Genomic DNA, 22,890 nt, shown 5'->3' on the forward strand with positions numbered 1-22,890 from the left:
TATTATGCAATTGTGTATAAGACTAAAATGAAATAATCTAATAATTTGACAGTTGTTTACTTCTGTTAATGAGATTAAACTAAACTTATAATCAGAAAAAAATAAGATTTCTGTTGAATATACATTTCATTGAAGTAATATGAAGAATAAAGCATATTCCATAATGACTTTACGATTAAGAAATTTATATTAAAAGCAACAAGCTGGACAATATTAAGGGTTAAAAGAAAAAAAATTTGAAGGTTAGAACCTTATTAATTCTAAACCATGCTCTTCATTATGAGTTAAATTTCTCTATTTTCAATTCATTTTCTCTATCATTAAAGTGGCAGAAAGATGCTGAACTTTCTCATTGAAATTGTGATGAGCAATTTCCAATCAAGCACTTTTACAATGGCAATTGCATTCTCAACATTAATGATATAAATGGCCCCCATGTTAAAACAATGGTCACTTCCCAAATGAAAGTCAGATTTCTAATAACTACCACACAAGATTAAATCATTGACGAAATTAAGAGCTCATGGCAAAAAAAGTAAAAGATAAAAGGTTCTTATTGTCATTTTTGTGTTTATAAAAATGAATAAATGATAGCCACTAAAATAAAGAATATAATTGATATTATGCACATTTTAAAGTAAAAATGCAGTCACTATGCATATAAAAACCATTTATATTGCCTCATAGCAATGATTTAGGATTTCTTTTCCTTAAAGTTTTAAGGATTTACTAATAAATTTAATTTAATTTTTAGTAGATAATATACATTGTTAGAGCCACAATTTCTGATTTATGTCTATCCAAATATTTTATAACTTCCTGATATTATAATTTAGAATTGTTGATTGCTGTTTTTTATACCATTAAAGAAAATGCCATGAGTGCTTTATACACAGCTCTTTTAGTTCTCTTCTTTTACAACTAGTTCACAGATGCAGATATCAGGATGCAATTTATGTTTTATCTCATCTTTTTAAGTCTTCATTGGGGAACCAACAACAACAAAAAAACAAACTTTAAAACTCATCTAGTTTAACTTTACCATCTGTTTTATTTCTCTTTTCTATTTCCATCCTCTAGTTAAAATTTTTTTTTATAATTATTTTCAACAAGCGTGACTTATGCAAACACGCTGAAAGAAGTAAAGCTCAAATTAGAATTCCATATGAGTAAAATTTGCAATTTGGGTAGGATTTAGAGTTTGAGAATTTTAGTTGAAACAACAGAAAATCTAAGCAGAAATCAATCTCTCTCTCTCTCTCTCTCTCTCTCTCTCTCTCTCTCTCACATACACACACACACACACACACACACACACACACACACACACGACACACACGAGATTTGAAGACACAGATTTAGACCTTACAGGGGCTGGATGAGGTAAGCACTTAACCAGAGGCTTAATGTGATTGTATTCCTTCTAGCTCATATTAAAACAGCAACAGCGGCATCTTTGAAGTTCCTAGGGGAACTCAGGCTAAATTTTAAGCTATCCAAAAGTAGAAGGTAGATATCTTTGTTTCTTTATACAGGATTAACTTTCTTCCAGAGAAGACTGGAAGGTTCTAGCCAGCAACTTATTCCAAGTGTAGTTGATGGGAACCTATTTGGAAGGATATTTCTAGGTAGGACAAGCACAGTCTCTAGAAACTGACCAATTGGAGACCTGTCTCTTAGTTAATGAGGTAGTCAGTGTTAGCTTGACCTGGAATCTAGAGAAAGATGCAAAGACTCACATGATACACAAAATACCTCTGAGTAATTATTTTTAATGTAAAAATTGTAAAAATCAACAAATCAAATAGAGATTAGATAAGCTTAGTATGTTATGAACACAAAATATTAGTTTACACAGATACACAAAATGAAAAAATCTAAAATTCACACTATGATCTACTGACTAAATTAAACAGAAAAACTGAGACCGTTTCTTATTAGCTCAAGAACTACATTCTAAGCTGCCAAAGATACCTTCCAGTTGTACTCTCAATCAGATAAATACACCAGTATTTTCCATTTTTATCAGTCCTGAAAGACATATTCTTCAGATTTAGGGACTGAGTGGGTATTGCCATAGTTTGTGCTGACAGACATACTCATCTTTGGAAAAGAATAATTAAGATCAGGTACAAGAAGATTCCTTGAGCAATCAAGTGTGATCATGCCCCCTAGGGGATAATTGGCAATGTCTATGGACATTTTTGGTTGTCACAAATCAAGGTTGGGGCTGCTACTGACATGTGGTGAGTAGAGACCAGGTTTGCTGCTAAGTATCCTACAATGCACATGATAGCCTACATACCAGAGAAATATCAGGCCCAAAATATCTATACTGCTATGGCTGAGAAAACCAGCTTTAGAGTAAGTATAAGCTGTGGAAGTTGGAAAATAGTTAAACTTGTGCACAGAAAGAAAGAAAATAGACTTTATGAAAGTTTAAATATCTCAAACCTGAAAAAGAGAAACTTCTGTCTCAAATTAGCAGACCATAACATAAGCTAGATCCCAGATTGAGAAGCCTTTCTCTGGTTTATACGGATCCTGTATCTGATAGGTGCATATCAGATAGGTGATCCGTTGGTTAACTCAAATTGCTTTTCTATTATCTTCCTTTCTTTGTTGGGAATAGACTACATACTTCCAGTTCAGAAGGAGGAATATGTGCTGCTTAGTCACAAACTGTGCTTTTCAATCCTTCCCTCTGAAATACTTAGATTAAATTTGTTTGATTTTTTTCTACTTATTTATATTATTGGACATTTAGACAAAAGGTTTGGAAGCGTTGTATTAAGTAGCATAAACCAGTGTGACATTAAGAGAGAGTTCTTTCTACTTGTTTTTAAGGAGAGGAGGCGGCAAGAGCATGATTCCAGATTTATTAAACATATAGTAGTTAAAGAGTCAAACTGTTTGGGGTAGCTTCAGCAATGCCATGTGATCAGGATCCACTTCAGTCTACTCATCCATGTCTTGTACTCAGAGGTACTTATTCCTCTGCTCTTCTCTCTATTCCATAGACATATTTCTTAATAGTTTTTTGACTCTATTAATTGAATTATTTATCCTGCTCTTGTTCAGGTTCTTGGTAGAGAAGTTGACTCTTGCCTAAAACAGTGTTTGAAATAGAATAGCATCCTCACAATAACTTTTAAGGCTTTTTCATGTGCATTGTGTTACTTTTTATATTTTAGTTCTATGATATATTTTAATCATTTGAATCATTGTAATATTATAAACTAGAAAGCAAAAACAACATATTTGACTTAAAAGAACGTTTTTAGACAACGCAATACAAAATTTTCCCTAGGTTTCATATTTAAGCAATTTTCAAATGGTTTTATTGTCTTATAATTGTTAGTCACAAAAATAGTAGAAACTTCTTCTATGGTAACCTACATAGTATTATCTGAGTCCTCCAGACTTCGCCTTTCCAGGAAGCAAGCAATAATAAAGCAAGAGATGTTAATAATTTTGAGGATTAATAGAAATTAAAGCTACACACAGCTTCTATTAATGTTAAGGACTTTGTATACAGAAAATAATAGACATGTTAGTAGTAGTTCTAGGACAAAAATAGAAATATTCAAGACTTAGTGCTCACGTCAGTGTCACTTCTACATACAAGGTATGTATCTTAACTAGTTTAAAATAAGTAGTCCTTTGTAATTTCACATGTTTTCTATTGATTGATTATAATAATTAGTACCGGTTATATAATAGAAAAGTTTAAAAGGCATTTTAAATGATAAATATATTTAAAAACTCTCATACTTTTAACATTTGATTTGATTTGATACCATTATCCATGTATAAGAGCAAGAACAATGTTTGCAACATGTTTTATTTCTTTTCTTATTTTCAGCAGAATTTTTATATCAAATGATAAAAAATTAAAACAGCTTAAGTATAAGAAGGGAGAGCTTAATTAATTCATCTAAATTAGTGTAAACCCTGTGAATAAGGTTGAAATGTTTATATTTAAAGGAAATAAATATAAACACTGTAAATGCCTTAGAGAAACTAAAGGTGTTAATATATCTTCACTAATAATGAAATTAAAAATGAATAATAAAAAAGCATGCCTTAAGTTTTTACGAGTTAAAAATTTGCCTCTTACAATTAAGGAGAAATCACTGGTGAAAATATTTTAAAAAGTATGGTTATTTATGTGAATCTCATTTATATTATCTTTGGATCTTTAAGATGGCAACACTCCTCCCAAGTTCCTCATTAACAGGAGTTACAGCCATAATATTTATAGTATACTAAGGCCGAATACCAAAAAAGGGGTATCAAAAGTGTATGCTAAATAGACTGAAGACATACTTTCATGAACAGTTTCTAGGAATTCAGAGTATGCTTGACTGAATAATGGCACCCCAGATATACCCATATCTTAATCCCCAGAACCTACCAACCCAGTGATGTTATTTTAGTGGAAAAACAGACTTTGAAGATGTAATTAAGACAAGAATCTCTATATGAGATTATTCTCCATTATCCAGCTAGGCCTGAAGTGATAACAGAGATCCTTATAAGAGAGCTACTGAAGGAGTCAGAGGCAGAGAAAATGACATGATGGCAGATGCAGAGACTAGAGCGATACTCTTTGTAGATGTAGGAAGAGTCAATAAGCCAAGGGATACATATAGAAGCTCTTAAAGGTATGAGAACAGATTCTCCACTGACAGCCTGCAGGAGCAACCAGCCCTCCTAAAATCTTGGCTCTATCCCAGTAGAAATGATTTCAGACTTCTGAACTTGAGAAATATATATAAAAAATGTTTTAAACTACTAAGGTTAATTTATTATCTGAGCAACAGAAGAGAAATACAAAAACTACAACAGATTTCCAGAAAATGTATTTTAAACATAAGAAAATTCATGCTTAAATGATTAGAGAAACTCTCTAACTGAAAACATAAATTTGATTATAAGAATGATGTTCACTCTTCTTTAAAAATATTCATGAAACATAAAAAGAAGTTACTTTAGACTTATCCTTAGTGGCCATTTCTAGTTTGAGTTTTAAAGCCAAACTAAAGTACAGACGGCATTCTGTTCTAATTGACACAGGTAAATCAATGCAAGTCAGAAAAAAGAAAAGCAGCAAATGATTGGTTGGTTCTGTATCTCAGAAGGAATGGATTCATCATTCATTGGTTAAAATTCTTCATTTACTTTGAAATGGTGGGTGTGTTTGGTGGGTCTGTTTGTCATCTACTAAAGGAAACAGCAGGCATGTTTATAAAGCAAGATCTTGCTTTTTAACATTTTGCTCTCCCATTACTCACTCAGGCAGAAATAGCCCCTGCTAATGCCATATCCTGCATTTGTAGGTGACTTACTAATTTATTATCTAGACATGATACATTGGAGAATGAAATAGGGTCTTATTAGTTTCTTGGTTGGTATAACAGGCATTGAACTAGGTCTAGCTCTAGTCGAGCACTGTTTAACTGCTGTACTTCCCAAAATGGACATTTAATTCTGTAAATTGTGATATATGTGATTCTGGTGTTTTGTGAAGTAATGCTTTCACCTGGCACTCTAAGAGATCAGTAAAAGTATTAATTAAAAATGAGGCAATGCATGCTACAAGGTGAGAACCACACATAATTTACCATACTGTAGAGCCAACATCTTGATCGTAGATATAATCACAGGTATTTTAGAAACTCATGAGATAACTAATTTTCATTTTTCCTCAATAAGATTTGGTAAAATCCTTAGATCACCTTATGGAAAATGTCTTTATCTTTCTTTATTAATCTCTTAGGTTTATTTGCTTAGTGATAGGCACCATATCACTAGTTGTCCTCATTGAAAGAATATTTATTAAAAACCTACTTTGTGTAAATTCTGTACCCAGGCACACACTGTCAAACAGGATGGAACATTATCCTATTTCATATTTAAGAATAGTCAAAGATCAGATTTGCTAATAGTGTTAACCTGTTATAAGGAGAGATTGTTTCCTCAAACTAATGAGAGAGAGAGAGCATGTACAAGAGAGAGGTTTCACGATATTTAAGCATATTTAATATGTTAAATATATTTTCTATCTCCTTCCCCTAGCTCTTCATAACCTTTTCCTACCTAAATTTTGATTGAGCAGAACAGTTTAAGAATTTAGAATTACAGGTAGATGGATGGCCACTGTAGGAATATTGTAGGTTCTGAAAGAACAGAAGTGACAGATTATTTTTATGGTTGTCATTGGTTGTTGCCATTATATTTCAAATAGGATTACTATTAGCAAATCTGGGTCAATCTCTAATTATTCTTCCTTCTGTTATCAGAGTTAGCAGGTCTTTTTGCAGGGAATCTGTCTCAACTTACAAAAAATTCCTTCTGACAATATGCTGATGATTGATGATTAGAACTTTTTACAATGAGGTACAAAGTTTAATTACATAATTGTACCTAAACAGCATGATATGAATTATCACACGGTTAAATTTTCTTGCAAAGAAAATTATAATTATTCCTTTTTTAAACAGTGAATACAGAAATCAAGAAACATACATTAAATTTTGGTTTTAAAAAATTAGGAGTTTCTCTTCTTACTATACAAACTTCTAAATGGCCAAGTTGTATTTTTAATACATGTATTCTGTGTTTTTAGTAATGATGTTAAGTGCTCAATGGTGTCCTCCAAGGTGAACTGATAATGACCCTAATTGACCAAGAGAAGCATATTGTCCCTTAATTTCCTCATTAAAACTGATGATATAAAAGGTAGATATAAGAAAGACCTGTAGGAAACATAAAATTACTTAGAATTACCCCAGAGAAGGATATCAGAGTGAATTTTTGTATTTTTAATATGTCCAAATTGCTTTTATGCAAGCCATGAGTTAAAGTCTTAAACTCATATCCAGCAATGAAGTAGGCTATTTCAACTCATGCTAAATTATAATATTTTAAAGTTTTATTCATTTTATACTTCAGTATTATTAATTTAGCATATCTATAATTATTTTCTGCTTGGTCACTGATAGAATTTGTAGATTAATTTTTTAAAATATTTCTCATATGAGAAAATTTTCTAATCAGTACTCTAAGCTTTTTTAAAAAATTGAACTATAAATAATCTAGAAATGTTGTTTTTAAAAGATCTAATATGTCTACCATGACCTTTAACAAAGTAAATAAAACTATTTAGTCTAAGGAAAATCATGCTACTCCAATAATAATTTATTAGAAGAAATAACCAACAGTTACAGATACTCGTAGAAATAAAATCAGAATTTATGTGACATGTAAGAAATTTTTTAAGAAATTGACATAAAAGATATTTAAGAAAAAATTTTCACTAATTTATATGGGGAAACAAATTTAAGATTTAATGTTTTGGATGTAAAAACTGAAATCAGTGAGATAAAGAATGATTATATAAAAGATACTGAAAAAATTGTAAGTTTTTCGGGGAAAGATTTAGTCCAATATATATTTTTACAGATAAAAAAGATATTTAATGTAATATTTAATTTAACTACAGATAGGTTTCAAGTACTCTAATGAAATGTTACAAAAACTTGATTTGTATTAGAAGAGATGAATTATTAAATATTGAACTAATTTTTCAACTACTTACGCAAATAAAAAAGGGTATTAAATCACTCTTAGTCTGTTAAGGATTTGCTCTTCCTGAGCTGGCAAATTTATCAAATATGTCTAACTATACCATGAAAAACTGCATAAATTATATTTAGAAAAAAATTATATTTAGGGTTTTGACCCATTGTGAGTTAATTTTTATGTATAGTGACAGTAGCAGTCTAGTTTCATTCTTTTGTGTATAACTTTCCAATTTTCCCATTGCCATTTATTAAAGAGGCTTTCTTTTCTCCAGTATATGTTTTTGGCTCTTTTGAAAATTATGTATATAGATTTATTAGGGGTTCTCGATTCTGTTTCATTGGTCTATCCATCTGTTTTTATACTAGCATCATTGTGTTTTGCGTACTATAGCTTCGTAGTAGTTTGAAATCAGGAACTGTTATGCCTCTTCTTTCTCAGGGTTACATTGGCTATTTTGTGTCTTTTGTTGTTTCACATACATTTTAGGAAAAATTTTTCTATTTATGAAAAAAAGACCCTCGAAATATTAATTAAGATTGCATTGAGTCTATAGATGGCTTTGGGTAGTAGGGACATTTTAATAATATTAATTAGTCCAATCCAAGAACACCAGATATCTTTCTAATTATTTTTTCTTCAATTTATTTTATTAATATTTTATAGTTGTCAGTATACAGATCTTCCATCTGCTTCATTAAATGAATTTTATTGTTTTTGATGCTATTGTAAAGGAGATTTTCTTTATTTCTTAAAGCAATTCATTGTTAGTATATAGAAACACAATTGATATTTTTCGTATGTTGATTTTGTATGCTCCAACTTTACTGAATTCAATGATTATTTCTAATAGTTTTTTGGTAAAGTCTTTAGGATTTTCTATATATAAGATCATGTCATCTGCAAACAGAGAATTTTATTTCTTCCTTTCCAAATGAGAAATCTCTTATTTCTTTTTCTTGCTTAATTGCTTTGGTTAGAACTTCTGGTAATACGTTGAGAGTGGGGAGAGTGTGCACCCTTCTTTTGTCCCTGAACTTAAACAAAAGCTGTTAACCTTTTCACCATTGAAAATGAATTGAATTTGTCAAATGTTTTTTTATGAATCTATTGAGATGATCATATAATCTTTATATTTTATTTTATTAATGTGATGCACCACCTTTATCGATTTACGTACATTGAACAATCCTTATATGCCAAGGATGAATCTCACTTGATCATAATATATAATCTTTTAGTGCACTGTTGAATGGGTTGCTAATTTTTTTTGTTGAGAATTTTTGCATTTATATTTATCAAGGATTTTGATGTATAATTTTATTCTCTCGTAGGTTCCTACTCTGATGATTTTGGAATCAGGGTAATGCTAGCTTAATAAAATCAATTTGGAAGTGTTTTCTTCTCTTTTATTTTTTGGAAAAGTTTGAAAAAAATAGGTATTAGTTCTTCTTTGAATATTAAGTAGAATCCATTAGTAAAACCATCTGGTCCAGGGGATTTCTTCATTGGGAGGTTTTTGACTCCTGACTAAATCCCCTTACTCTTTAACTTTTTGTCCAGAGTTTTTTTTATTTTTTCATGGTTAATTGTTGGTCGATTGTATGTTTCTAGAAATTTATTCATTTCTTCTAGGTTGTCAATTTGTTTGTGCATAATTATTTACAGTAGTCTAATTTTTTATTTGTTCAATATAAGTTGAAAGGTCTTATTTTTCATTTATAATTTATTTGGGTCCTCTTTTTTTTGAGTTGGTCTAGCTAAAATTTTGTCAATATCGTTAATCTTTCCAAATAATAAAATCTTAGTTTTGTTAATCATTTCTATTATTTTTCTATTCTCCATTTAATTTATTTCTGTTCTAATTTATTATTTCTTTTCTTCTACTAACATTGGTCTTAGATAATTTTATTTTATTTTCTAGTTTCTTGAGATATAAATTAGGTCATTTATTTGAGATTTATATATATATACATATGTTTATGTATATATGTGTGTATATATATATATTTATATATGTGTGTGTGTGTGTGTATATATATATATATATATATATATATATATATATATATATATATATACACCTCATATATATATGTTTGTCGCTATACACTTACCTCTTAGAACTGCTTTGGTTATATTCTATGCATTTTATTATGTTGTGTTTCTATTATCATTTACTCAAAAATGTTTAAAACTTTCTCTTTGATTTCTTCTTTGACTCTTTTGTTGTTCATTAATTTGTTATTTAACTTCCATATATTTGTTGATTTTTCATCTTTCCTCCAGTCATTTATTTCTAATTTCACACCGCTGCAGTCAGAAAAGATACTTGATACAATTATTTTTGTTGATTTGTTGACTTGTTTGCAGCCTAATACATGATCTATTCTAGAAAAAAATGTTCCATGTGTCCTTTGAAGAATGTGTATTCTGTTTTATGGGTTGTCCTATGCATGTATGTTACAATCATTTGGATTACAGTTTTGTTCAAATCTGTTCCTTTCTTGATTCTCTGAATTGATCTATTTATTCCTGAGAAAGTGAGGTATTAAAGTTCCCAAGTGTTGTTGTATTATAATTTATTTCTCCTTTTAGTTCTTTTAACATTTGCTTTATATTTAGGTGTGTCAAATTTGGGTGTATGAATGTTCACAGATATTGTTTCTTCTTGATGGATTGACCCCTTTATCAATATATAATGACTATCTTTGTCTTTTTTGACCATTTTTTGTTTAAAGACTGTGTTTCTTGATATTAGTATAGCTACCCCTGCTTTATTTTGATTACCAGTTACTTGAAATATTTTTCCCATACCTTTATTTTCAGTTTATGTGTGTCCTTAAAGCTAAATCGAGTTAATCGTAGGCAGCAAATTATTGAATATTTTTATTTATTTATTTTTTCTGTGTGGATTCATCACTGCTCTTTTAGAAGTTATTAAATTTCTTTCAACTAGGTAAAATAAGATATTTTACAAATAAATAACATGTTCATATCGTATTAGTACTAAATCAAGAAAGATGAGTTGAGTAAAAAAATGATAATGCAAAGAGGGGGATATTAGAGAAACAAAACTTTTTAGATTTATAAGATTTTATACTTTAAATTTTAGTGAAAATATTATTTTTCTGTCAATTAACACTTGCACCAGTACTACTTCTGCTTAAGAGTAAATGAAAAACATAAATAAAGTAAGAGATGATGGGATTTGAAACCCAAGTATATAGATTTTTGTCCTAGCCCTATAAAAATTAGGCATATGAACTTACACAAAGGAAAAAAAAAAACCCTCATAATTTTCTTCTCTGAAGTATGAAATAGAGTATAATATGAATTGTTCTATCAGGCTGTTGAAAATTTAAATGAAATGAATTTAATAAGATAATGCTTTTGAACTATTTGAACAATGGTAAAGTTTACACATATGGTAAAATGTTATCTCACACACACATGGTGGGGGTAGAGATAGAGGTGATATATGTCACTCCTATTTTTAGTACCTTCATTATATAAAGAAAAATATTTCTACATATTCTTATAGTTTCTAAAAACTGGTAAATGCTTAAAATGAACATAAATAGAATCATTAGGAAATAGATGTGGCAATGATGGGTATAAGCCATGATTTTGGGATACAGTTTCTTTGAGAAGTAGTTTAAGATGCTTAATACAGCATGAGAAGAAGAATATCTATTATGCATCATTATCTTGCCTAAGAAATTAGGCTATTAAAATAAGAAATCAATATCTAGAGTTGTTTTTAAATCTTCTTTATACTATCAATCAAAATTAGTTTCCCTTTAAAAAAAAGAAAAGCCTTAAGTAAAGCATCATCAAATACACTTGGCATATAATCTGTTAAATCAGTTAGGATAATTAATTTTTTATAATTTTTTTGTATATCAGTCAAATTATAAAATTTTGGTACTGCAAACTTTAATCCTTTCTGATGTAACATACAGTGACATGTGATATAAGAAATAGATTGCTTTTCTTTTATAGACAGTTTTCTAAATTTTCTTGTTTCTTTTTACTGTCATTGTGAAATTAGTTCATCATTGTCTTAATTTCACTGTTTTCTTACAAAAATTATGCTCTCATGAGCTTATTGAAGTTCAAAGTCAGTTCAAGTTTAGTTTCCTAACATGTGCAAGTTAATTAGTTCACTGTCAACAATAAGATAGATGTTCACTACTAAATGCATGTCTGTATATCCCTACCCTCTGACACCATACTCACTTAAAAAAAAAAAAAACACTAGTGCAAATGCTGATTGCTGTTTTCAATTATTATGTATAAACAGGGCAGTTAAGTATAATATAGATTATAATTTATTATCAATATATGTTCTCAGCAATTTATGAATGACTATTGTTTACTGTAATCAATGTAATATTAATTTTCTTACAGAAATATATTTTACGAGATACAAGCCAATTTAATATAGTTGATAAATATTGCGAAGTTGAAACAATCTTCAGTACTGCGTCTAGTTTCATATCTAGATGAAGGAAACTTTTGATAAGTGTGTTAGATAGTTTAACTCTCCGTAAACACACACACACACACACACACACACACACACACCAGAGACCTAGAAAAACAGAAGATTAATTTTTCTCTTCCATCACATACTAACTGTAGCTCTGTTCCTCATACTCCTTTCTTTCAGAAATAATACTTTGAATGCAATCTCCTTAGGGAAAACAACATGACCAGTTTGCCCAAGACTGAGTTCCTTCCCTGGACACAGGAATTTCAATGCTAAAAATATAAAGTCCCAAGCAAATGGTTGAGCTACTCACCCTAAATCTACTGTACCAGAACAAACAAACCTGTTTTATATAAAGAGAGTTAAATTTCTATTTCATGGATAAAGGTTGAAATTTATGAATGTGGAAATCAATTTCCAGACCTCCACATATTTTTGAACTAAAATTTGTTATCTAATCCATGAACTCAATTAGAAGTAGTATTAAAAATAAGTGTTATTTTAAAACATAATTCCAACTATTAACTTGAAGAGATTAAAAAATCAAATAGCTAAGTAAGCATTTCCATATAGATATTTTTTAATCCCTGTGGGTCCAAATAAAATTGATGAATAAAAGTTAATATTACCATGTCACTTGTGGTTATTGTGGAACTTTAGATAACAATGACATAGAAGACCATTCATTCTACTAGAAATTTACTTCTCTGGAAAATAGAAGTCACTTTAGAATAATTGAATTCCACAAAAACACCAATCTGACCATACAATTGATTCTGAGTCAATTAATTGTCTTTTTATTTAAGTTTATAAGAACTAAGAAAATTGTGTTTTAACAGGCAGTGAGTAGTATATTAGTCACCATGTCCCCCTGAATTCACGATGACTGCTTTTCCTTCATTAGCAGTGTTTTTGAAATATATACTCAGAGAGAATTTAATTTATTGAAAATCATCTTACTTGAATATAAAGTACCACTATTCAGAGAAAACTCTATGAATTTGTGGTCAATTTAATAAATAATTTTCAGCAAAATGATCATTATATGATTATCAATGGTTTAATATCTTCTACCATATGAAAATTATCTTTTAGAAAGATTGTTTGGAAATATGGTTCTCTCAATAAACTAGAATGAATCCACCAAAATAAAACTAATCACTAAGAAGAATTAGGCTTTATTTTCATGATTTCCCTTTTTTCTTGGCTGCTAGAAAACTCGGAGATATTTAGAGATGAAGTTTAATTTACTTGTTCAAAAGCCTTTACGCATCCATCTTACTTTCTTTACTCATGTTCTGTTAACTTGCTTTAAAGTTTATATAGTACATCGATTTTTATATTTTTGCTGTGGTGTGTGTGTGTATATAGATATGAATTCTCACATGAACACACAAGTCATGAATGAGAGGTTGGATTCAGAAATAAATCTATATCATGATATTTCCTAACCTCTGCATATGGTCTAATGAAATACATTGCTCTTAATGCTCAGGTTAAATTAGATGGCATTTTATTGGTATTGCAATAATTTATAAATGATTATAAGAGCTCCAATTTCTTATTCCAAATAACTCCATATAAATTCAAACTTTATCTAAAGTCTGGTTACCTTCAAAGTGTTCTCATTTAGGATAAAGGGGTCTAATAATAAATTCCTCTGACTTCCCTTGAAATCTACTGTGAGAGACTTTGGTTTCTTTTATTCAGAAAAAGTCAGAGCCCTATTTTGTCTCCAAGTAATATTCAGGCTAGCAAGATGAGCACCATAGCACCACTGTAAGCAGGGATCTATGTTATTCCTATCATTTTGTTTGACATTTATCATCATTAGTTTGCAACTACTCCTTACTGGTCCATCTTCCCCAAATTACAGAAGATGTGAAATCTTATTTTTTTAATGGATTCCTCACTCCTGACTATGCCAGACATTGTATAACTTTTGTTCATCTGCCTCTGATTTTCTCATTTTAAAACACACACACACACACACACACACACACACTAAAACAAAACAAAACAAACAAAACCCCCTAAGAGATGGCTTAATTTAAGCTGAGGTTTATCAGTCTTTTTGTTTTGCTTTCTTTGAAGCAAAGAGACGACTACAGGTTCTGTAAATATAAATAATATGCTTTTTTGTTAAGTTTATTGTGTACAGTCATAAATTCAAATGCAATGAAAATCTCAATGAAGATCATAAGTCAGTAAGACAATATTCACTGACAGTGAAGGTTAGCTAATGCTGTTTGAAGAGTCAAAATTCTATGTCTTGGTATAAAGTTATGGAGTCAAGCTTTTGGTGATATCAAGACTTAGAAATTTATTATAAAATTGTATTATTTTGATAGCCATTCAATGTAATTAAATTATGATTTTTTAGATTATTTTAATCTTTAGTGTTGATTCCAATTAGATTTGTGGTCATTTATTAATATAGAGACTCATGCTTTAAGAGTCATACTTTGTCTAGCCATTAAGAAATTGTATTGCAAGTGCAGGTAGAAGGTCATTATGACTTGAAACAATTAGAACAAAGTTTACTTAATGTAGTAATTGCATTAAAGGAACTGTCAGATGTTAGCGATTCCTTGTTCCCCATGACTCACCTTTGCTTCCTTCTGCCAAATTCATTGGGAATTTGCTCATTGGAAACTCAGAGAAGTAGAAATAATTGTAGGGTATGCTCTAAACAGAATATAAAGCCCTAGTCTGTCTCCAGGGCTTAAATTTATCGTATTGGTTTATATCATCATAAGGCCTCATTAAAATAGCATGTGCTAAAACTTGATAGCTCATATGACCTGAGATTGTTTAAGTGTAATAATTTCATTGTGGATATAACCAGTTATGAATTCTGCCATTGAAGATACTAGGGGTTACCATAGATAGATCATTTATTAGAAAAAGTTTGATTATATTAACATATTTTCATATTATTTAAATTTTAAAGGCTCAACACATTCAAACAATACCTTAGCATTTCATTGTGTTAATCCTATTGAGTCACATGTGTTTTAAATAGTGTGTCTATTACTTTATACTATACTTTTAATTAAAAAATAATTATAGCCCAACAAACAGAAGATTGTAGACTACAGGTATAGATTGAGAAATGAATCAAAGCCAAAAATACATTATATAGACATTTTAAATATGAACATGATGAAAGATGGTTCAAACAGAGAAGTTAAAAGAATAGAAAGAATACACAAAGCATTTGATAAAAGGTGTGTCCTATAGTATTTTCTTAAAAATTGATATTTTTAGAAATTAGCTATGCATTTTATAAGCCAAAATATATACTGAAACATTTCAGTAAGATACTTATCATTGTTTTATTGCTTCATTTTTCTAGTATATATGTACTCCAGGGTACACAAGAAATTTATGTTGGTTTCTAAGGAATGATTGCTTAATTCTTCTGTACCCTTGCTACTGTGGATCCATCAGCCATAATATTTGCCAAGCCGAACTTCCTCATCCTTCCCAATTTAAATGTATGTGGGAATTGGAATTTACAGGTAATAAAATATGTATATTTTTAATTTTTATTTGCCTGAATCACTTCAACATTTGCTAGGTAAGTATTTTCTAATTACATAAAAATTATATATATCAAAACATAAAATAAAGAAAAATGAATTTTATATTCTTATTATTTGCTTTGTTCCTTTAACAGACATCTCCTTAGCACCTACTACATTTCATGAATTTGATTGGCTCAAGATATATAATTGTAAAGAAAACTAAAGCTATTCCTTATTCTCATAGATTATTTTTTTGAATGAGAGTTATTGGACAAATACTCACAGTGATAAATATGTAATAGTTAATTGAAATAAAATGCTTTTACAGAAAGAAATACCTTCTCATGAATGATTATAACCAAAGAAACTTTTTTTTTTTTTTAAAGAAGTAAAATACGGGCCATTGGGAGAGTAATTTGGGAGGTCAGATAAATTTCCATGATAAAAAGACCCTTGAACAAAGATGTGAATGAAACCAGGACAGAGGAGTTGCAGAAGTGAGGGAATTAGATTGAGGGAATTACACTTTTAAAAACACTGTATTTCAAAAGGTACAAAGTTTCAGTTATGGAAGATAAATAAGTTTTGGAAATCTGTTGTATAATGCAAGGCCTATGATTAGCAATACTGTATTGTATATTTTAAAATTTGCTAAATGAGTAGGTCTTATGTTAAATGCTCTTACCACAAAGGGGAAAAATAAAAACAAAACATAGGGGATGGGAAATTTTTGGAAGTGAGAGATAAGTTTATAACAATGACCGACTATTATTTCGTGGATGTATACTCATCTCCATATACATCAAGTTATATATATTCAACATCTATAACTTTTTGTATGCCAATCATATCCCCAATAAAGTGGCTTAAAAAAAAAAAACAGAAAACAAAAACACATCATTAGAGGAGATGATCCCTCGAAGGCCCTGCTGAAACTCTGAGAACAGGAGTAAAAATAAGACTTGGGGAGAGGGCAATGCCAGAACTAAAATATTGAGTTAAATTTATTTAATATTTATTTAATATTGAGTAAATATTGATTTTTGTTTAAAAGGAATCGGATATCACAGTAGAGTTTGAAAAATTACAAAAGAAGATAAAGTGAAGAAATAGATTGGAGAGGGTAAAGATGGTAGTGAATCTATGGTAGTCATATTGTGAGGTAATAAGAACTTAAAATAAATGAAAATTCTTACTTATAAATTGTATACAGAGAGCAAGTGATAGAGGCGTCAATAAGAATCCTAGTTTTCTGGCTTTAACACTAGAAATGAAATAATTCCAACACATATTTTATTAAATATGTTTTTAATTGTTTTATACTCTGGCAGTTTCCATTTCAAAATATATTTTGATGTGCATAATTTTCTGTTTTTCTGATTATACTTTGAATACTATTTGACTTAGCTTATGCAAATTAGTTTACATTCTTAAAACTGTATGGTACTCCAGTTAATTCTTTTAGGGAACATTTCCTCTGTCAATGACAGTTTAGCATTATAGTTTATCAACAGTCAGCACATTAGTAGATTTGATATGTCTGTTCTCAACAAATGGCTTGTTTTATTCGACTGACAGCAGCTGCACTTATTACTACTAGTACATTAAAACAGTGTTGAAGTAAACTAACAATTAGTCTTTTAAACAGAAGACGATAATTTATTTCATCATGCACACAAGATGGTATTCTGGAGAGTTAACAACCCCTAATGACAGAAATAGTTATCGGTTCATTAAGCAAATCACACTCAAGACCAAACTTGGTAGAAGAGAGCAATGGCTTGTTGATTATATTGTTAGTGATGATAAAAGGAACTTCAGAGACTGTGTTACAAATAATTACTATTTTACAAATGACTCAAACAAAACAAACAAGAACAACTGTGGTTAGAGAAGTTACCTGAAATGTCTGATCTCAGGGCTATTTAGGGATTGTGTTAGGTCAGAGCTTTTAAATGATACTTATTACTCTACTTCCCCTAGAGAACAATCAAACTGGAATTGTCGTGACATAGACATAGGAAATTTTAAAGGCTCTCCAAATGTTTTAATGTGCAAATTGAGAAACATAATCTACTGTTACCAGCCAAATTAGTTCACCAGCTTCAGCCAGCGTAATTTGTATGCTTGATTTCCCTTTGTCTCAAAGTAGAAATAATGCATGGATACATTTACTTAATTTTAAACATTACAATTCTTTGAGAATGAAAAATTGCTAAAAAGAAAAATGTTTACAACAAAATAGCAAATGTGTTTTTTTAGGAAAAATAAGAGAGGAATAGGAAATCAAATTGTTCATGGATACATTATCTCTAAGCAAATACAGTTAATTTTATGAATGAAAGTAGTATAACAAATATATTTTCTATGATGTGGGAGTAATATGAAGTCAAAATTGCTCATAGATAAATCAGCTTTCAGCAATAATCTTCAAAGTAATATAAGCATATTTAATCATTATGCCTACTTGAATCTATGTTCAGAACTTAATGAACATAAATTCATTAAGCTAATTATTACAAAAATAAGAATTATGTGACCTCCACACTTGAGATTCTAAATGACACAGCTGTCCAAGCTAAGAAGCCAGTGTGATACAGCCCAACAGTCAACAAATATTTAAGTAGAGCCACCCCAATTTTTTAATGTTAGGACAAAGATTCAACAATGCGACTTCTTTCAGTCGTGTTTTAAAAACAAGCAGATTTTAGGATAAGTGAAAAAAGTTGTAAATAGAATTATGTATTTTATGTAATTCTCATTTTTTTTCTGGTTGTTGCTAAGGTCTTATTTCCTTTTTTTTTTTCTCATAAAATATAATTGAGGAAGAACATTAAAATCAAGCTGGTAAGTTTGCATGGGTGCATTAATTTTACCAGCAGTAAAATTATTTTAATTAAGATAATTTTTTACCAACTGAATGAAGTATCTTCACGCCCAATCAATTCTTGCCAATGTGATTGCTCTACAAAAAGAGATGGTAATTAATTAGAAGAAGCCCCATCAAGGACAATTGGTCTACAGTGTACAACTTGAGAAAGAGCTGACATGCACTCTCTTTTCAATGTCATCATCTATGTTCATTATATGTATTATTAGGTTTAAGAAAAGAAGATATTGAAAGAGTGGATAATTAGTTGTAAGTGAAATAAGAGAATCTGAATAACACTAAGAAAAAATGAAATCATGGCAAAAAGAGAAATAAGTTTTCTTTGAATGTCTTTCTTTTGCTTAAAGCTTGTGATTGTTACAGTATGTTTCACTAAATTAAATATGTACATTTAAAACATTTAATATGTGCCAGTAAACTTTTTTCCCTAAATAAATAGTAATTATTGCATTTGGGAATTATATTGCAAAGCAATATTACTTTTAATTCTTTTTTTTTTTTTTTTTTTTTTAGAAATAGTGGATCTTATTTGTGGTAGAAGATATTACAAGAAATTAATTATAAATCTATTCATTATAATTACTTTTATAACTTTTATGATTATTATGAGGGTAGAAAATCCTGCACCTCCAAAGCAATATTTTATTAAAAGTATTTTTCTTATCATACTGCTTCACTTGCAAGTTTTCTTTTGTTAAATATCTGTTGTTATTTTTATATTCCCTTAAGATATTAGGGCCTAACTTTGAGAATAAAAAAGGAAATCTGAGTTTTAAAAAAGGTTTAAAATGTGGTTCAGTGCTTTTTATTTATATTACCTATAATAATATTTTCAAAACATTTTTATAGTAACAGAATTCTGTTAGTTAATTAACATATGAAATAGAAATAAATGGTTTTAATATACAGATAAGAGTTAATTAATGACATAATGGAAAAAAAGATTTCATGTGAACAACAGTTAAAATATTAAAATGTCTAGGACTTAACAAATACATGAAAGTTCTAAATTGAAACAAAACAAATATCACCACATTATAGTTACAAATACAAAATCTGAAATAAATTCTAAATATATACCATTCTGTTGGAGATAAATCCTAATTTTTAAAAGTAAATTAACTTAAATATTTTAGCATTATATTTTATTTTATTATTAGTTTCAAGTATACAATTGGTTAGACATTTACATAGTTTATGAAACGATCCTTCTGATTATTTTCCCTCTGGCTCTACACATAGCCATTACATTACTACTGACTTCATTCCCTATGCTGTGATCCCCTCTGGCCATCACCAGATTGTCCTCTATATTTGTGAGTCTGTTTTTGATTAGTTTGTTCTTTTTTTTTTCTCTTAGATTCCTCATATAAGTGAAATTATATGGTATTTATCTTTGACTTATTTCACTCAGCTTAATAACCTCTAGGTCCATCCATGTTCTTGAAAATGATAGGATTTCATTTATTATGGTCGAGTAATATTTAATTATATATATGAACCATAATTTCTTTATCCAATTGTCCATTCATGGGCATTTAGGTTGCTTCCAAACCTTGGCTAGTGTAAATGGAGCCGCCATGAACATAGGGGTGCGTAGACCTTTATGAACTATTGTTTTGATTTTCTTTGGATAAATACCCTGAAGTGCAATGCATAGGATTGCAAATTGGTATGGCCACTGTAGAAAACAGTCTAGGGTTCCTCAAAAAATTAAAAATGCATCTACCTTTTGACCCAGCAATTGCATTTCTGGGTATTTATCCAATGAATTCTAATTTTTAAAGCTTTTAAGTCTCCATATTATTACATATATTTATTAGAATTTCAATAAAATAACAACAGTGTCCTTATGTATATTTCTTAAAGTCTGCATGGAAAACTAAAACAAAGCCAGGTATATTCTGAAAAAGTACATTTTGTAGGTAAGCGAGGTAGAGTTTAGCTCTACCAGATACTAAAGAATATTATATAGCTTCAATTAAAAATATTTGCATTGATAATCAAAAATTATACAAAATATAAAGTTCAAAAATAAATCCAAGTCATGTAAAAATTTTGTATATAGTAGAATTGCCATCTCAATTATTAGAGTAAATAGGAATTATTCAGTAACTGATGTCAAACAACTGTGGGAAAAATGCAGATTTGTATCTTATAACATACACTTGAACAAATTCATATTGATAAAAATTTTATATATAAAAAATTAAAATGATAAAAAAATCAGAAAAATGTTAGACAATTACTTTGTAAATTTGGATGGGGACGGCCTTTATAGTTTCCGATAAAAATTTAGACACTAGAAAGAAAATACTGGTCATTTGACTACATGAAAACCAAAAATGTCTGCTTGTACAAGACATCATAGAAACAAATGACAAAACTGCAAATCATGTAGAAAATATTCCTAAATAGACAAGAAAATGTTAAGCTTTATTAATAATGGGAGCAAAGATAATTTTTAAAACACCATAAATATATAATTTTTCTTCCGTAAATCTGGCAAACTTTTAGTGTTTGACAACTTGATGATTTTATCCATTGCTAGCAAAGTGTAAAATCACTCTAATGTCAGATCAGGGTAATTTTGCAATATCTATCATATTATAGATGTATATGCTGTTTGACCTAGCTTTCCCATCACATATGCTTCCCATCCACATGCTGAGTAATATTTGTGTAAGATTATATATGGCATCATTGGTTTTCCGAGCATGAACACAGATGCAGAAATGATTGTGGAATAGTCCCAGTACCGATATAACATTTGATGAGATATGTAATAAAGGGAAAAGAAAGGAATGCATGCAATAATAAAGTAGAATCATGTGTTTAATAGGCTTTACAGTCAGCTTGCGATTATCTCTGGAAGTCTTTTTCTATGTTCTTTGCCCCAGTGTTCTGAAATTTCACTATGTTTGGACTTTAGTGGATAATACTCATTTTTTAAAATTGAGATATAATTGACATATAACATTATATGAGTTTTGGGCATACAAAACAAAGATTCTATATTTGTATACAGTATAAAATGACCACCAAAGTAATTGTAATAAATATTTATCGCCACAGGTAGTTACACATTTTTTTCTTGTGATGAGAACATTTACGATTAACTCTCTTAGCAACTTTCAAATATATAATACAGTATTATTAACTATAGTCGCCATGCTGTATATTATAACTCCAGGACTTATTTATTTTATAATTGGGAGTTTGTACCTTTTGACCACCATCAGCCATTTCACTCATCTCCACCCCCTGCTCTGGCAACCACTTATCTGTTTTCTGTATCTATGTTTTATTTTTTTCTATTAGATTACACATATAAGCAAGATTATACTGTATTTGTCTTTGACATTCTTTTATTTTATGTAGATAAAATAAATTTTCTTATGCCTCTAGCAATATTATAGTTTTGATTTGTTTTAGTTTTCTTCTGTTCGATTTAGTATCTCAGTTTTCTGTACTTTTAATGATTGTTTGTTCTTTCTGATTTCAAATCTTTCTGCCAAATATTAGGTGATCATATTCAATGGTGAGGACCTAAGACTTATATGTGAAGATGAGCTGTGATGACTGGCAGCTCTATTAGGGTTGCAAGTTGTCAGCTGGCTGTTCATTGCGGGAAACTCAGTGAGCTTGGTATCTTTGCAGCAGGAACCTCTAAGATTCTCTTTCCTGGGAATAAACCCTGAAAATCATTTGTTCGTGGGCTTGGGGAAGTGAGCGAGGGATCCAAATAATTTTCTGGGTTTGTGATTTGGGGGAGAAGCTATTTCCAGAGCCCACTTAAGTATAAAATTCTCAGATACCTTTAAGTCCTGATTTCTGCTAAGTATATGAGATTGTTTTTCATAAATAGGCTCTCTAATTACACTTCTGTGTTTCAATTATTGCCATTCTGCTAATTTGGTCACTTACCATCATCTTTTCAGCTTTTCAAAATGTATTAAAAATACTTGCTCACTATTATCTCCTATCTCATTCTCTCTATAGGTTAAAATTTTTCTTTTTTTCATTAGTTCTTTTTGAGGCTTTAGGAAGAAGGGGCAATAATATTTCAGTTAAATTCAAATGTTTAATCACATACATTATTATGTAAAACTCTATGCTTATATACTGGACAACTTTGATAAAATGGATAAATTTCTAGAAAAATACTAGTTGGTAAACTGATTCAATAATAAATATAAATATACAAGCTCTAAAGTAATTGAATAATACAGTTTTTAAAAATCTTTCCACAAAGAAAAACATTGAAAATATATTATTTTCTACACAAGTTCACCCAACTAGTTGATAAATAATTAAATATAATAATACTGAAACTTCTCCAGGAACATTTATCAATTGATTATATGAGGCTAACATTACCATATTTG

The 22,890-nt window shown here is 29.6% G+C and overlaps 1 protein-coding gene across 1 annotated transcript in view; it reads left to right on the forward strand.

The window, feature by feature from the left end:
• Positions 1-22,890, forward strand: part of EYS (EGF-like photoreceptor maintenance factor) — a 137,791-nt gene that overhangs the window by 102,767 nt on the left and 12,134 nt on the right. Inside the window, exon 6 of the mRNA XM_039853174.1 lies at positions 15,441-15,606. Within this exon, the coding sequence (XP_039709108.1) occupies positions 15,441-15,606 (166 nt within the window). The remainder of the gene's footprint in view (positions 1-15,440; positions 15,607-22,890) is intronic.

Source organism: Pteropus medius, unplaced genomic scaffold, assembly GCF_902729225.1.
Source record: "Pteropus medius unplaced genomic scaffold, Ma_sr-lr_union100, whole genome shotgun sequence".
NCBI lineage: Eukaryota > Metazoa > Chordata > Mammalia > Chiroptera > Pteropodidae > Pteropus > Pteropus medius.